Genomic DNA, 13,496 nt, shown 5'->3' on the forward strand with positions numbered 1-13,496 from the left:
CATGTGAATTACTTTATATTAGAACCTGGCCCCTTGTATGATTGTAACTAAACTGTGCCACTTTGGCCCCATAAAACTCGTTACTCTCTTTACCGTGGGGATGTTGTTGAGGACATGGTTCATTATATCACACTGTCCTCTTCAGAAGGACCCATGGGAGAAATTTCTCCTGGGTCTCACTATCTAGAAAAGCTGTGATTCTCCCAAGCAACTGATTTTTTTTTTTTTCCACCTCAGGAAACCTGAATCATTTGCCATCTGTTTTCTATCTTGTGATGGCTGCTTGGTAGCTCAGGGACTGATTTAATACCATCTCTATCATGGTGAAGTACCTGTTGCTTGCATTGTGGTGCTAACTTTACCTGTGGCTTCATGCTATTTTTCCTATCATAATTTCTCCCTTACCACTGAATGGATTTCCTTAAATATTTAATTTTGTTCTTTATTTGTATTTATAAGCCTTAGATAATTTTTTAGAATGAGACAGAGCATATACACATACAGTTTCGAGTGACAGTCTTTGCAACTCTGAGAATTATTACAGATTGAACTGTGCAATACCCTTGGTACCATTAAATGCCACAAAGGCAGAAGGAGGAGGACTTAAGGGAAAATTAGGACAGGTTAAGGAAGGACATGACAAAAGAAAGGTGCCTGTGATGGTGAGCGGTATAATAACGCCACAAATAACTTATGCCTGTTCTGATTAATGTTAAAAACAAAATTAAATTTAAAGCTAAAAAATGTATACTTAAAGATAAGCAATGTGTCTGAGGATATATTTAGAAAAATGGAGGGAAAAAAGACATTTTCATCTTGAAAAAACACAATTTTGTAACACTCTATTTGATGAATTACAGAAAAGCCAGTGCCTGTGTGGTTTAGGAGAACATTGTTTGAAAACAGATACATGAGCTTAATTTATCTTTCTTGAAATAAATGTAACTACAGAAAACATTTACTGAATTTTACAGAAGGAGATTTTGTTTGTTTTTGTTTTGTTTTATTTCATTTTAATATCATCCTGGGGGGCTTGGCACGGCCCTTCCTAAGGATTTCTTTAATAGTACTCTATTGCTTATCTTCACATAGTAAGCTATTAGGGTGGTTCTTTTTAAAAAAATTATCAAGAATGAGCCTGTTTGGCCGGGCACGGTGCCTCAGGCCTGTAATCCTAGCTCTCTGGGAGGCCGAGGCGGGTGGATTGTTTGAGCTCAGGAGTTCAAAACCAGCCTGAGCAAGAGCGAGACCCCATCCCTACTAAAAATACAAAGAAATTAATCGGACAACTAAAAATACATAGAAAAAATTAGCCGGGCATGGTGGAACATGCCTGTAGTCCCAGCTACTCGGGAGGCTGAGGCAGAAGGATTGCTTGAGCGCAGGAGTTTGAGGTTGCTGTGAGCTAGGACGACACCATGGCACTCTAGCCCGGGCAACACAGTGAGACTCTGTCTCAAAAAAAAAAAAAAAAGAATGAGCCTGTTTTATTAGAATAAATACCTAGAGATTAGAACTAAAGCTAATAACTTTAATAGGAAATAGACTTGTTCTTAGAAAACCATAGTTAACTGGCAAGAAATATGTTAATTAAAAACTAATATACTATTTATAAGACTGTTTTTTTTTCATTATAGCTGAGATTTACAGACATCCTGCCAAAATGATTTCTTCAAAGCCCAGACTTGTCGTACCTTATGGCCTCAAGACTCTGCTCGAGGGAGTTAGCAGAGCCATTCTCAAAAACAATCCACCAAATATCACCCAGTTTGCAGCAGTTTATTTTAAAGAACTTATTGTGTTTAGAGAAGGTTTGTTATTGCTTTAGATTATATATTTGTTGCTTTCAAAAAGAAAACATTTTAAATTGGCATTTTATATGTATCTGTATTTGATTTCCTGTATTTATTCCTTCAGGGAATACCTCTCTGGATATAAAAGATCTGGTTAAACAATTTCACCAGATTAAAGGTAAGTGCCACGAGTGGTGATAGTTTTAATAATGCTGGTTATAAATTACTGCATCATTACTACATACATTCAAACTTAAGAATGATGCCCACAAATATTTTTTGTTTAAATGATCACACCGATTTTTTTTATTAAATCAGTTTTTTAAAAAAACCTGACGATTGACATTTTGGAGGATTCCAAATCTTAGAAAGAAATAAGAAAAACTCATCTTTTACAAACCATTTGGTACAGTGAATATATATGAAGACCTACATTACTTAGGAAAGTTGTTAAAACACTCTTCTTGAAAGACTTTTTTTTTAAGGAAAAGGTTAACCACCCATATTTTTTCCCCTGGTGTTTAACTGCAGTCCAGGCTGGAGGACAGGAGATCAGTTAGGTGTCTCTGACCATACTTTCTGCTTCAAGAGTCCCTATGTATGAGGAGATAAGTTTTTCGTAGAGAATGCTCTCCTCCAGCATATCTCAGGCACTGTGACATAGTGCTATATATTTGCTTAGAAGAAAGTTGTATTTTGTATGTCTATATGTGTAAATGTCTAATATGTGAATATCACAGCATGAAACTGAGTTGACATAGCAATGAAAAATTCAGGGGAGAGATATAAGACAAGGCAAAGTTTACATAGTGAATATTTGGGATCACTATAAGCAAAAGAGAATATAATGGTCAAATCCCAAGGACAGGCATACATGTCTAATGGCAATAGAAAGCTTTTCACAGAATTTTTTGAAGAGGGAATGTGGAGACTCATGGCCAGTGTGGCAGATAACTTAAATAATTCTTACTACGTTGCCCAGTCAGCATTTTCAAGTGATCATAGAGAAAGAAAAGTAGGATTCAACAAGTTGTCAGCCACTTCTGTGCTGTCACTTGGTGATGTTAATATATCTATTAACATAACATAACATAGCATAACCAAGGTGGGGAGAAGTTAGGAGTAAGACCTAGTAAAATGTAAAAATCATGAGGGTTTGGATTTACAGTGAAAAAGATACCCAAAAGAGAAGGTGAGATTAACAATAGCAAGGGTCAGCTTTTGAAGGGGTAGGAGAATGAAGTGCCATGGTTCAGGAATATTTTATTATCTAGACTAGCTGCTTCCCTGCAGGAACTGATGGCATTCACAGTTCACCATGAGAAACAGGTCTGGGACTTGGTTACCCCAACAATAGTATGTACATATAAGTACAAGAATATTAACCACCCTTCCCCTCCCCATGAGCCCAGTTTCCCAGGTAGTCAAGGTGATGGTTCTCCATGTACTTCTGTCTCCTATACTAGGCATGCTGTGTTTGAAAGTATTGGGAGTGTGCAGGCATACTATGTTTGAGAATGGTGATAAAGTCAGCGAATCTTTATAGTGGAAAGTAACACACTGGTAGCTTTTTTTTTTTTTTTTTTTTGAGACAGAGTCTCGATTTGTTGCCCAGGTTAGAGTGAGTGCTGTGGCGTCATCCTGGCTCACAGCAACCTCAAACTCCTGGGCTCAAGTGATCCTTCTGCCTCAGCCTCCCGAGTAGCTGGGACTACAGGCATGCGCCACCATGCCCGGCTAACTTTTTCTATATATATATATTTTTAGTTGTCCAGATCATTTCTTTCTATTTTTTAGTAGAGACGGGGTCTCGCTCTTGCTCAGCTAGTCTCAAACTCCTGATCTTGAACAATCCACCTGCCTCGGCCTCCCAGAGTGCTGGCATAAACTGGTAGCTTTTGAGTTTAATTTGTTTATTGATGTGGATTTGGGTCCAGGTAGGTCTTTGCATCTCACGGTTCAAAATTAACAAACTAACAAAATTAATGGAGCAGCCATACTTTTGATGGAGATAGGGGTAGGAGATTCTGCTGCTTTTCTCCTCTAATAACTGAAGATACCAAGGAGATTGATGTAGCATACAGATAATCTTGAAAGCAAAGTCAGAGTATGGTTGAAACAGTTTGCTCTTTAGGCAGTAGAGTAGAAATGAACATTGCTTGTTCTAATTTATTATACTAGGGAGATGGGAAGGTAACATGAAGTATGACCAAAAAACAGAATTCGATGGTACTGTTTAATATCAGTTTGGCTTATTTGTCTGCCTTTTATTGTCATCTCAAGTGGTTTCTTACTGGATAAACAATATCCATTAACTTATGTCATCTCATAGACACTGCATGAATCTATCTAAAGAGGGACTATCGGCCAGGCGTGGTGGCTCACGCCTGTAATCCTAGCACTCTGGGAGGCCGAGGTGGGTGGATCGTTTGAGCTCAGGAGTTCGAGACCAGCCTGAGCAAGAGTGAGACCCCGTCTCTACTAAAAATAGAAAGAAATTAGCTGGACAATTAAAATATACATATAGAAAAAAAAATTAGCTGGGCAAGGTGGCACATGCCTGTAGTCCCAGCTACTGGGGAGGCTGAGGCAGGAGGATCACTTGAGCCCAGGAGTTTGAGGTTGCTGTGAGCTAAGATGACGCCACGGCACTCTAGCCCGGGCAACAGAGTGATACTCGGTCCCTCTTTTTTTTTTTGGGGGGGGGACAATCTAGGGATATACAGGCACCATAGGTTCCCACTTGGTAGAGCATTTTCTCCTGAGTGGTATCCTCCTACCTACTGACTGGTTTAAGTCCCTACCTGCTGTTCCTATGGGAGCTCTGGGTAGATTTGGTTGCATGGTGGTTCAGATCTGCAGAGTAAAAATATAGGTGTAACAGGTGGCACCTTCTATTTCATTTAAATAGAACTTCCCTTTTGTAGATCCCAATTTTAAATACAGGTGATGGTATGTATAATACCCTACACGCTCTATCAGTTGACCCCATGGATTGAGGCCCTCCCAGGCTTTCAATGACTTTGCAAGATGAGGAAATTAATCATTCTTTGATGACTAAGTCAACTGACCTTTATTTTGGTCTCTCAGTCCCTTCAGCACGAAAGCAAGATCAGCCTAAAGACAGTACCAGGTATTAGAACTTGATGATGTGGGCAAAGGTAACGGTCATACTTAGTGCACTGTTGCTCCTTCATCTCCCATGTATCGGATATGAGCATGAAAGACATGAGTTTCATAAGAGTGCTCAGTGGGGATGTCATATCCTACCTACAGAATTATTCCCGAACTGATGAGTTTGCAGCCGACAGCAATACTACCAAGCTGCCTGTATGCATGGAAAGCAGGGAAATAAGAACATCCCTGCATATATCACTTGTTTTTGTTGAATACTTCATTCTGGGACTTTTTCCTAGAAAGAGCCCCATTTTTTGGTCAGCCTCATGATAGGACCAATAGTGTTAATCCATCTCCCCAGTGACCTCAAAACTTCATGCACAGTCAGGTGATGGAGCAGAAAGGAGAAAAAGAAGTAGACATGGGAGCAAACTGTTTTCACTTGTCTGTTGTCTCTCATCTTTTGCCCCATTTTCCAGAGCCATCCTAAAGATGGTCCTTGACTCTATCCAGAGTCTTCCTTGTGGCATTTATCCCACATAGGTGCATTTCCAAAGCAGCTCATCTTTTGAAGCTTTTTCTTGGATCCTTCTTTTGTTTTTCTGCAATTTTATTAAATAGATCCCTACAACCATATGAATTGATGGAAGTTCCCCCATTTCTCAGTCTTCTCAGGAATTTCTTCATTAATCCAAATGAATCTTTAATTGATGGGATTTTAGAAACTTCAGCAATATTTTAAGGCAAAATAATCATTCCTTTAAATCCCACAACTTAGTATATGCTAGGAAAAGAAGGAATGGAATTAATATTTATCAACTGTTTTGTCCTAGACACTTGTAATATATTTTGTCAATTACTTCAGACAACTTTAGATAGGTCAGTATAGGGATTATTGCAATCCAATTCCTAGATTGGCTGGGTTCTTGAAAATTCTAATGGTAAGTAAATTGGGGGTTGGAAAATTTAAGAGCTTGTTGAGAGGGGACATAGAAAGGTAGAGAGGCCTTGAATAGGTGTGGGTGTGGAAGGTCAGTCTAATTAGGAGTTGGGCTTGGGTTTTGTTGTTGCTCTCATTACTTTCACTGTACCACAGGCCCCAAATTCTTCTAGCAGAGGACTGTTGAGCCTTTGTGCTGAGGTGGGCCTGGGGTGCCAGAGAGTGTTTTTGAGGGTCTTTGCTTCCCCCTTAGCTTTCAGCCTTCCCTGCTTTTCTGCTGCCCCACAGATGGCGTCTCTCTCTGGGCTCTTGCCCCTCACCTGGTGGCAGCCTGCATTCTCCTGTGACTCAGTGCTGGGCTGGTGGGCAGGGCAGGAGGTTCCCTGTTGTTCTGTGCCAGCCTCAGGCATAAGCTGGCCACATGCACCTGGCCTTTTGGAGATGGGGCTTTCTCAGTGTTCCTGCCCTCCATCCATGTGGCAGCCAAACTCTGCCTTGCATCTGTGGTTAGTCTCAGGCCAGTGTCTCCTGTGTCTGCCCCAACAGTAGGAGACCTCTGTTTGGTGTTGGTATATGATCTCTCTTCCTCTCTGGCTGCCTGCCTTACTCTCATCTTTTCACAGGAGGCCTATGGAAAAGTGCTTCTGAATAAGTGAACTTTCCTTGGCTCTGGAGGCCCAGGCTATTCCATACTGACATTGTAGCCCACCTTTGGCCTTTACCAGTACATTAAGATTTTAGCTGATACCTTCTTACCAGCTTCTGTGATGGCATTGTCTTCTTCCTGGGTCCTGCCATAGCTGAGACTGTTCTTGTATCCCTTCTCTCCTTGGAGGGCCCAGTTCCTCTTTGGAAATAAGGTTACTTCATTACTTTTTGCCCCCAGATCTTTGCTGGACTCAAGAAAAATTATGATTTTGTGGTTCATCTGGCTTTTATTTGTTGTTAGGGTGGGATCAATATTTTTTGTAGTTTTCTATGTCCTAAGCATAAGAGTAAAGGCCAGGTTTATTTAATTAAGATTCTTTCCCTCCTCTGAACTCCCAAGATCTTCATTAGTACCATTATTAGGTACTTGCACTTTTTTACCTATAATATTTGTATATCTGTCTTATCTTCCCTACTGAATGGAAGCTATATGAGATCTCATCTTAATAATCTTTCTATCCTCAACAGTACCCAGTACAGTGTCTTATACATAGCACAAGCTCTAAGACAAAGGTATTGGGGGGTAAAGGGCTTTGTTAAAATGTAGGTGAGGAAGTCCTGAAGAAGTGAATGGTTAGGAAAATGAGGTTATTGTTCTAAGCAGAGGGAGGTAAGAGTAGATGTAGCTTTTTTATTTTTGAAACTTTTCTCTGCACATGAGCATTTGGTGTGATGTCCATGTTCAGAATTAGACACTTTAATTGAATTTACAAGGAATCAGCAGCCAATGTGGTGGGAGATACTGCAGGGCACTGCTCTTTGTGATGCAGCTGAACCTATGAAAATATGTCTCTAAACAAAGTTTTGACTTGAACCAAACACATTCTGGGAAAGCAAATTGTGATAATAGAAATGTTTCCCAAAGAGAAAATCCTCAGTAAGCAGATGAGACAACTAAGGTGGTTAGACAGGCATGTGGGTTGGGCAATAAGCATAAGAGAGTTTTCTAGGCTCTAGGACTTTCTGTATGTCATCAGCTGTCTTGATCTTCCAGGCCATGAGAATTTTCCTCATGCCTAAAGGTTCACTAAAGTCTACTCTTTCATATCCAGAGATCTTTCTTTTCATCTTGTCTGTGTCAGTATGACTTTGGCTGCATGATCACACCTTGCTAGCAGGTGCTATCATTTTCAGGTTAGAATATGTACTGTTTCCTATTGTAAAAAAAATCATGTAGTGGCCAGGCACGGTGGCTCACGCCTGTAATCCTAGCACTCTGGGAGGCCGAGGAGGGCAGATCGTTTGAACTCAGGAGTTCAAGACCAGCCTGGGCAAGAGCGAGACCCCGTCTCTACTAAAAAAATAGAAAGAAATCAGCTCGACAACTAAAAATATATAGAAAAAAAAATCCGGGCATGGTGGCGCATGCCTGTAGTCCCAGCTACTCGGGAGGCTGAGGCAGTAGGATCACTTGAGCCCAGGACTTTGAGGTTGCTGTGAGCTAAGCTGATGCCATGGCACTCTAGCCTGGGCAACACAGTGAGACTCTGTCTCCAAAAAAAAAAAAAAAAAAAGATCATGTAGTCCCTTAGTTTACCAATTCATTAAGTTAAACTTTGTATACCAATTTTCTTAAATTAAGGAATGCCTTTAATTAATGTGTTAGCATCTGTGTCATTAATATTACACCAGCTAAAGATTAGATAATCTATTGCCCAATTCAGTCTTATTTTTTTTCTTCATCTCTCCCCAGTTTTGTGTTGAAGTTTGGATCGGGAGCTTTTTCCATGGAAGTTTTCAGCTTCCTTATTTCTAGGCAGAGTTATGATCTTTCCCCTGATGCTGACTGGCTTAGGATGGTATTTGATTATTAGTTTTGCCACTGTGCTATTTGGAGTCATTTATTTCTAGGGAAATAAACTGAGGGTCTTAGAGTGAATAAGGACAGGGAAGTTTCATTACCCACACTAAATCACAGATGTTAGAAAATGAAGCAAAAAAACTCTCGTACTTGTGTTTATATTGACATTTGAATGCTCACCCTATTGCTTTAATATTCTTTTCTGGGGGTAATATATGCTGATTAACCTATCTGGCTGTTATTTTAGTAGAGAAGTGGTCAGAAGGAATGATACAAGAGAAGAAACCAGAATGTGTAAAAGAACTAGAAGGAAAATCTTCAGTTTCTCAGGTGTCTACACGAATGGAAAAATCTACAGACACAGAGGAGGACAATATAGCTGGACCATTATTTAGCAACAAAACCACCCAGTTTCCATCAGTTCATGCTGAGCTCTTAGAGCCTGAGGGTACAACTGAAGCAGTTTGTGGTCCTTCTTCTAAACCAACCACCCCTAAGACTGCTAGCCCACCCTCATCACCATCTCCAGCAGGTATCTCTCCAGAGTTTGCCTATGTCCCAGCTGACCCAGCTCAGTTCGCTGCTGAGATGTTAGGTAAAGTTTCATCTACTCATTCTGATCAATCTGACGTTTTAATGGTGGATGTCGCAACCAGTATGCCTGTTATCAAAGAGGCACTGAGCTCAGATCCTGCTGAAAATGTCATGGTGGCCACTTCTCTTGTGTGTTCTAGAGAGGTGGTAGCAGTGCAGGTTGTGAGCCAGAAATCTGACCATGTAGATTTGGGTCCTAAACCTAAAGGCGGTAAGGCTGAACCATCAACAGCTTCCTCATTCCCCTTGCAGGATGAACAAGAACCTCCCACTTACAATCAAGCTCCTGAGGTCTCTTTGCAGGCTGACATTAAGGTTACATCAACCGTTCATATATCATCTATCTATAAAGATGAGCCTGTGACTGAAGGAGTTGTTTATGTCGAACAAATGCCAGAACAAATAGTTATCCCCTTTACTGATCAAGTTGCTTGCCTTAAAGAAAATGAGCAGTCACCACCAGTTAGTTCCAAACCTGTAGTATACAAGACAACCTCAGGTATGTCTAAAAAATCTGTAGAGTCTGTAAAACTTTTACATTTGGAGGAGAATGCAAAATATGATTCTTCAGTACATGTGGAGGCAGAAGCTACAGTTCTGCTCTCTGACACTTACATGAAAGGTCTGCCTGAGGTATCTGCACAACCCCTGGATGCAGAGGGCTCCATCAAAATAGGCTCTGAAAAATCTCTGCACCTTGAAGTGGAGATCATTTCGATGGTCCCTGACAAAACTGGGCAGGAGGAGTCAGGAGAAAACTCTGCACCCGGGGAGATGGAGGTCAAACCTGTGTTTCCTGGGGAAGCAGCAGATGCACCTGTAAAACCATCTGGTGGCTCCATTCCTCCTGTTCCAGAAGGTCTCGGTGCACCAGAAATTGAACCAGAAGGGGAAGCAGCACCTGACAAGGTTTGATGAAACCAGGTAAGAAAATTAGATACTTATACAATTACAAATTGCATTTCAGGTGACATCTGTATTTCAGATAACCATCTATGTAGGCTCCCCGCAGACTGGTCAAAATCTTTATTTTCAAGTTTTTTTAGAAATGCCAAACCTATTTAAAGGCTTTGTTGCATTTGAGATTTTACTATTACGAGATGAGTGATTTTTAAAGTGACATCCCCAAAGCTTGGCCTCAAAGTTTCATCATCTAGCACTTTTGTATTATTCTTTTGGAAATATTATACAGCAAGCAACACTATAGCCTGTTGTCAGGTACAAAATATATTCTTGCGATCTGAATATTCCTATTGTAAAACTGTAATTAGGGGGTGTTGGTTTGAAATTTCTCACTTGTGAATGTAAAATTGAACCACAACAATGCAATTACATAGGCTGTGGTATTTTAAAAAGAGAAAGAAATGGTGGTGTGTTTGACTGCTTTCGCACTGAGTTAGGAGAGCTCTGCAAGCAGGTCTGGGGTGCCAGGCCAAGCATTGATTTCCTGTCCAGGAGCTTCCTGCAGCTGAGGGAGCAGCTTCATAGCTGGATGGAGAGAGGAAAAGTCAGGTCAAACTTCTGTCACACAGGGCAGCATGGAGGTAGCAGCAGCAGCAGCAGCAGAAAGGATAGTTAGGCACTTGAACAACAATGGATGCCATTCAGATGATTGGCTTCCTTCCATGAGTTCCCCAACAAGTGCCAAAATCAAGCTGCTTTCTCGGCTGCTGAACTGTCATCATGTTTTCCTGTGACACAGACATGACTTGACCTCCATCTCAATCTAGTTATATGGCATTTGATCTCCTCACCCTCATGCCTCACATGGGTACTTGCAGGGGCCCTTCTCTTTTAAGGGATGGAAGGGACATGCATGAGCCAATCCTCCCATTCCTTTTGCAAAAACTCTCAACCCTGACTCTTACCCAAGCCAGAATGATAAAGAAGTGTTACCTAATAAGCAGGTGTTTACAAAAGATCAAATTCTGTCTGGCAGTGTGACAGGGGTTCTGTACAGCTGAAAAGGCAGAGGACAGTGTTGAGATTGAGGCATGTGGGGCTGGCATCAGACCGACAGCTTAAGCAGGACTTCCAGACCAAGTTACTGTTTTCAACTGCTTAACTATTTCTAAAGTAAAATAGAGTTGTCCTCAGCACTTAAAGGATATTTGACCGAAAGAATTAAAAAAAAAAAAAAAAACTCAGATTGAGTTATCAAACTCTTTCCCTTTGAAAAAACGGAAGACTTGGCTTGTATGTATTTTTTACTAAGCTTGAAGAAAGATCAGTTGAAAGTACCTGAAGCTATTGAAAACATATCAGCTTAATGATGTGCATAGTGTTATTTTCTGGGGAAGAAAAAAAGGCTGCACTAGGGATAGATGGCCCAGTGTTCAAAGGTTCAGTGTTCAGCACATTGGGGCACAGTGAAATTCCTCCATGGGGAACCTTTTCTCCTAGGTCCCATCTTCTGGGATTCGGTTCTCCAAGACACTACCATCTTCGTTGGGCAGGTCACAGCATTATAGATTCCTTGGTGTAAGTGGATGGATGGCATTCCTAGACCTCTTTTTTTCTAAAAGAACCCCTGTGGGACCAACCAGCCTCTTACTGCCACCTAGGACTTAACGATTTCAAGCCTTGCCTAAAAGGGGTGCTCTCTGCAGTTCTGAGTCCTAGATTATGTGATGTTTTATGTGTGGAGAAAAATGAATGGGAGATAATGGTGCCTATGAAGGGCCAGAGATATTAGATTATGTAATCAAGATGACACCTAGTGCTGACTTCTTTAGGAAAGAAAAATCACTATGCAGATGGATTAACACTTTTTTCAGTGGCTTGACATACTCTTCAATTGATTTTTTTGGGGGAAAGTCAAAAGTTTTTTTTTAACTATTCAGTTCCTTTCTGAGGATCTTGTAGAAGCCATGTCTAAAGGTGAAGTAGGTGGAAACAGCAACTTACAATGAGATTGTTGCTTCAGCCACAACTGTAGTGTCCCCGCCACTTGCTGTCACAACACTCTCCTCATTTTCCAACTGTAGAGAATCTCTTCTTTCACATTACCAAACACTATTTAGTCCTCTCTATAGCATGCTTTATGGCACATATTACAGTTGTTTATTTATATGTAAAAAAAGATTTACAAAGACATTACTGTGCATAGCGCCTGATACAGAGACCAAACCTTTAATGCCTGCAATTTTTTTTTTTTTTATAGCAATAGCAGCAAGCGAAGCAGGACAACCACCACCATATTCTAACATGTGGACCCTTTATTGTCTAACTGATATGAATCAACAGAGTCGCCCATCACCACCACCTGCACCTGGGCCTTTCCCCCAAGCAACCTTCTATTTATCTAATCCTAAGGATCCACAGTTTCTGCAGCATCCACCAAAAGTCACTTCTCCAACTTATGTGATGATGGACAACAGCAAGAAGACCAGTGCCCCCCCTTTTATTTTAGTAGGCTCAAATGTTCAGGAAGCGCAGGAATGGAAACCTCTTCCTGGACATGCTGTTGTTTCACAGGCAGATTCCTTGAAGAGATACGCTGCAGTACAAGTGCCCATTGCTGTTGCTGCAGATCCGAAATTCCAGAAACACACCCTAAACCCCCAGAATACTAGTCCTCCTACAAGTCGACAAGATGTCCCCAGACCACAAAGCCCTGTTTTTCTTTCTGTTGCCTTCCCAGTGGAAGATGTAGCCAAAAAAAGTTCAGGATCTGGTGACAAACGTACTCCCTTTGGAAGTTACGGTATTGCTGGAGAAATTACCGTGACTACAGCCCATGTTCGCAAAGCAGAAACTTAAAACTGGTAGGTAAATTTTCCTACCATAATATGTGGGCCTTTAACACACTTGAATTTTCAGCATTTTGTTGACCTGGAAATTGAGATATTTAAAATAATTAAATTGAATTAATATGTAATGAGTTGGAGGTATACTCTAATTTGATGTGGTTATTGTTTCCACCTTCTTAACCACCATTACCAATAAACATGCAGGTGTGCAGCACCACAGTGACTCAGTTTCGTGCCCAGGTAATGAACCAGCCAAGCCATCAACTCAGTCACCTTTGAATACCTGGTCTGTTGTCTAACACTGTGGTAGATGCTAAAGGGGGATGGATTTTTAAAAAGGACAAGACAGTCTAGTTGGCATGTTTAAGGAGTAGGGAGGAGCAGTGACAATAGCTGGAAACAACTGGAGAGCAAGGTAAGAGAGAAGTTCTGGTTATACATGGATTGCCCAACCCATGAGGTAAGAGACAGTAGCATCTACAGGTTGGAAACACGTTAAAGGGACAACTGAAATTACAGATAAGATGGTTTTATCACAAGTCATTTAATTTTTCATTCAACCAGTACTTAATGCTAAGCACTACGCTAGCCTCATATGTGGACAGTGAGCAAAACATAGAACCTCTACCTTAGTGGGGAAACAGACAAAAAAGTACATCAATAGGTGAAGTATTATGAAAACAAGGTACTGACACAGGCCCTCCTTTAATAGTCACTGTTAAATTGGGTATTCAGGCTTGGATGTAAACTGACACCTGAGCTTGAGAAAGGAGCAGACTTGTGAAGAGCTC

General features: G+C 40.8%; 1 protein-coding gene across 4 annotated transcripts; it reads left to right on the forward strand.

Annotated features, from left to right (window-relative positions):
- Positions 1-1,648: 1,648 nt before the first annotated feature.
- CABYR (calcium binding tyrosine-(Y)-phosphorylation regulated) lies at positions 1,649-12,720 on the forward strand. 4 transcript variants are annotated; one of them, XM_012641771.1, is made up of 4 exons: positions 1,664-1,811; positions 1,918-1,971; positions 8,607-9,877; positions 12,117-12,720. In XM_012641771.1, exons 1-3 carry the CDS (start codon positions 1,664-1,666, stop codon positions 9,866-9,868), a joined length of 1,464 nt encoding a protein of 487 aa, XP_012497225.1. In that variant the 3' UTR covers positions 9,869-9,877; positions 12,117-12,720. The 4 variants fall into 4 exon arrangements, with proteins under 4 accessions (XP_012497228.1, XP_012497225.1, XP_012497227.1 ...); XM_012641773.1 differs by having other exon boundaries at positions 8,607-8,954; positions 12,117-12,715; XM_012641775.1 differs by having other exon boundaries at positions 8,607-8,954; positions 12,597-12,715.
- Positions 12,721-13,496: the final 776 nt, after the last annotated feature.

The sequence above is a fragment of the Propithecus coquereli genome, unplaced genomic scaffold, assembly GCF_000956105.1.
Source record: "Propithecus coquereli isolate 6110/MARCELLA unplaced genomic scaffold, Pcoq_1.0 Scaffold17, whole genome shotgun sequence".
NCBI classification, from domain to species: Eukaryota; Metazoa; Chordata; class Mammalia; order Primates; family Indriidae; genus Propithecus; species Propithecus coquereli.

What these genes read in the sequence shown, in the direction of transcription:
- CABYR (XM_012641771.1), top strand. Translation starts at nt 1,664, where the DNA reads ATGATTTCTTCAAAGCCCAGACTTGTCGTACCTTATGGCCTCAAGACT. An exon ending in ACTTATTGTGTTTAGAGAAG is followed by an intron (nt 1,812 to 1,917) that starts GTTTGTTATTGC and finishes TTATTCCTTCAG; the next exon opens with GGAATACCTCTCTGGATATA. An exon ending in ACAATTTCACCAGATTAAAG is followed by an intron (nt 1,972 to 8,606) that starts GTAAGTGCCACG and finishes CTGTTATTTTAG; the next exon opens with TAGAGAAGTGGTCAGAAGGA.